The sequence below is a fragment of the Notothenia coriiceps genome, unplaced genomic scaffold (assembly GCF_000735185.1).
Source record: "Notothenia coriiceps isolate Sejong01 unplaced genomic scaffold, NC01 NC01_scaffold00000080, whole genome shotgun sequence".
Taxonomy (NCBI): domain Eukaryota; kingdom Metazoa; phylum Chordata; class Actinopteri; order Perciformes; family Nototheniidae; genus Notothenia; species Notothenia coriiceps.
This window is the reverse complement of record NW_011332781.1, coordinates 1-2,546: the sequence shown is the minus strand read 5'-3', so window position 1 is coordinate 2,546 and position 2,546 is coordinate 1. Positions and strand designations below refer to the sequence as shown.

General features: G+C 39.9%; 1 protein-coding gene across 1 annotated transcript; it reads right to left on the bottom strand.

The window, feature by feature from the left end:
* Nucleotides 1–636: 636 nt before the first annotated feature.
* LOC104960733 (40S ribosomal protein S8-like) lies at nt 637–2,385 on the bottom strand (the record flags this gene model as incomplete). Its single annotated transcript, XM_010789235.1, has 3 exons — nt 637–791; nt 1,575–1,704; nt 2,162–2,385. Coding segments are annotated over 3 exons (464 nt in total), but the record flags the coding sequence as incomplete, so codon positions are not given.
* Between the last annotated feature and the right edge of the window lie 161 nt (nt 2,386–2,546).

Genomic DNA, 2,546 nt, shown 5'->3' with positions numbered 1-2,546 from the left:
ATGTAGAATAACTTGTTTACATTTACTGCCTTGACTGTATTCCTCTTGTAATCGTACTGTTCAATGCATCATAGGTCCAATTTAGTCCCTTTATTAAAAGTTTGAGCTTGTATTGTCAAAATGATACTTCCTGTCCGCTATGCGTGATTGCCCCATCGGGAACGCTTATTTCGCTGTACTCTAGTGACAATAAAGGAATCTAATCAAGATTTGAAAACTTTCGCCATTGTTATAAGACGTGTTATGCATTTCAGCTTCCAGTATGAAATCCTGCAGCCTTCTAGTCCAACGTGAGGTATTCAACTCACAATGACATGAAATACTGTTAGAGAAACACTAATTGGTTTGCCTGATAAACCGACAAGCTCTTATGTAAACCTATGTTTGTATTGGAATCACACAAAAAAATGCCCTAATTGGGATCAATTAGGTACTTCTTATCTTATATGTCCTTGAACCATGTTTATCAAATGAATACATTTGACAGTTTTAGTTTAAACCATTCTGGCACAGGCCATAGATTTCTGTGTGAAGCAGGTCAAACAAAACCTATGGCTGCCTGTGGCCAAGATGACAAATTCAATGCAGTTTTCTATCAGTACTAAAACAAAGAACCAGTAACGAGACAGCAGACAGTTGTGGGGCTTTTGGATTTTATTGACGTATCAAACAGCTGAACATCTATTTGCCTTTCTTGGCCTTGATCTTCCTCAGGTAGAACTCCAGCTCCTTCCCTTCCAGGATGTAGCCGTCACACCTGCCGCACTGACCGGGTCTGGATGCAATGCAAGCTGCAGGAGGAGAGACAACATGTCAGCTGAGGGGAACAAATGCTATCAAACTGTCCAACACCTGTCTTTTTTACTGGGATCCCAATCCCTATGGCATTAATACTTTAAATGACTCTCATCATACTACAACGTTTTATTTAAATAAGAGAAATTAAGGATTTGTTGCCAAACGCCCATGAAAATTGATGTCTGTGCAGGTAACAGGTCTTTCTCAGAGTCACATTATCATCACTTTCATTCAGTAGCAGAACTGGACAGAGTTATCATCATTGAGAGACGTGCACCAGGACAGACATCACTTTATAGAGGCGTAAGGGACATTTTCTACGATTTAGTTTTCTTGGTGGTAATTTAAGCATTAGTTTTCTTCAAAGACTACCTTACATGCTGCCTCTGGAATAGGTTGAATATAGCCTCAAACCTAGTGCAGATTATTCCCAAAATGATAAATTGGAGATATCCTGCTGTAAATTTAGATTCTCAATTCGTCATCCTTGAAAGTATATTTGCATTTCCCATATTTCATTTGAAATGTTCTTCAAATGAAAAATATCTTGAACTCGAACAAATAACTCCTTTGACAATATGACATTTGAGATGATGTGTCTTTTAGGAGTGGGATTAACTAGCATCACATTTTGAGGCTAGAAGTATATTAATAACAGAAGTGCACATTCACTTAAACTACTAGGTGAAGTGCTTCCAAATAAATTAACCAGTGATGCAGTCCATGTAATGATGTAAGGACCATCACTACAGTAGACTACAGATGTTCAGACTCACCAAGCAGTTTTCCCTGCTGGAACTGCTCCTCCAAGAGGGGGCTGATCTTTGCCGTCTTTTTGCGCTCATCGTACTTCTTCTGGGTCCTCTTTGACCTCTTCTTGTTCAGGACCTCCTCTTCCTCAGGAGTCTTAACAATGGAAAGAAAGCCCATTAGCAGGATATTAACAGAATTGCAGTGCATTTCTGAAAGATGAATCTTACATGCATAATAATGTACTACTCATTACAGGAGTCCTACAGGAACTGTTAAATAAGCATGCAAATAAATAATCTAAACAGAAAAGTTTCCGTCTGTTTAGGACTTTAGGAGCAAGGGGGTGCAGGCAAGAGGTCTTTCTCAGAGTCACATTATCATCACTTTCATTCAGTAGCAGAACTGGACAAAGTTATCTTCATTGAAAGACGTGCAAACCCCGAGAGTATCACGATGTGGAATTACTAGAGATATCTTTGTGTGGCTTTAACTAAATAGATGCATTCTCTGGCCCAAGTTACACAAATTAGGTAAAAACTGAAGTCAGTGCCTGAGTTATGATTCCCTACACACAGCAAGGGGTAGTGTAAATGTGTTTCCTTCCACTTACGAGCTTGGCTCCCTTCTTGCGTCCCAGAGGAGTGGCGAAGTGGGCCTCGTACCACTGCCTGTAGGGAAGAGAGTCCACGAGCACGATGCAGTTCTTCACCAGGGTCTTGGTTCGGACCAGCTCGTTGTTGGAGGCATTGTAGACCACATCAATGATCCTGGTCTTACGTGTGCAGCCTGTGTACACAACATAAAGAGAAATTAGTAAAAGCAAATTACTTCTTCCTTTCAATTGTTAGCGGACAACAACGATTACTAAATAAAACGTATTGCTTATAAATGCTAGGTAGAGGAAACAGATCGTTCTCAGATGTCTTTGATATCAGCACTTGCATTCAGTAGCAGAACTGGACAAAGTTATCATCATTGTAAGATGCCTTTAGTGA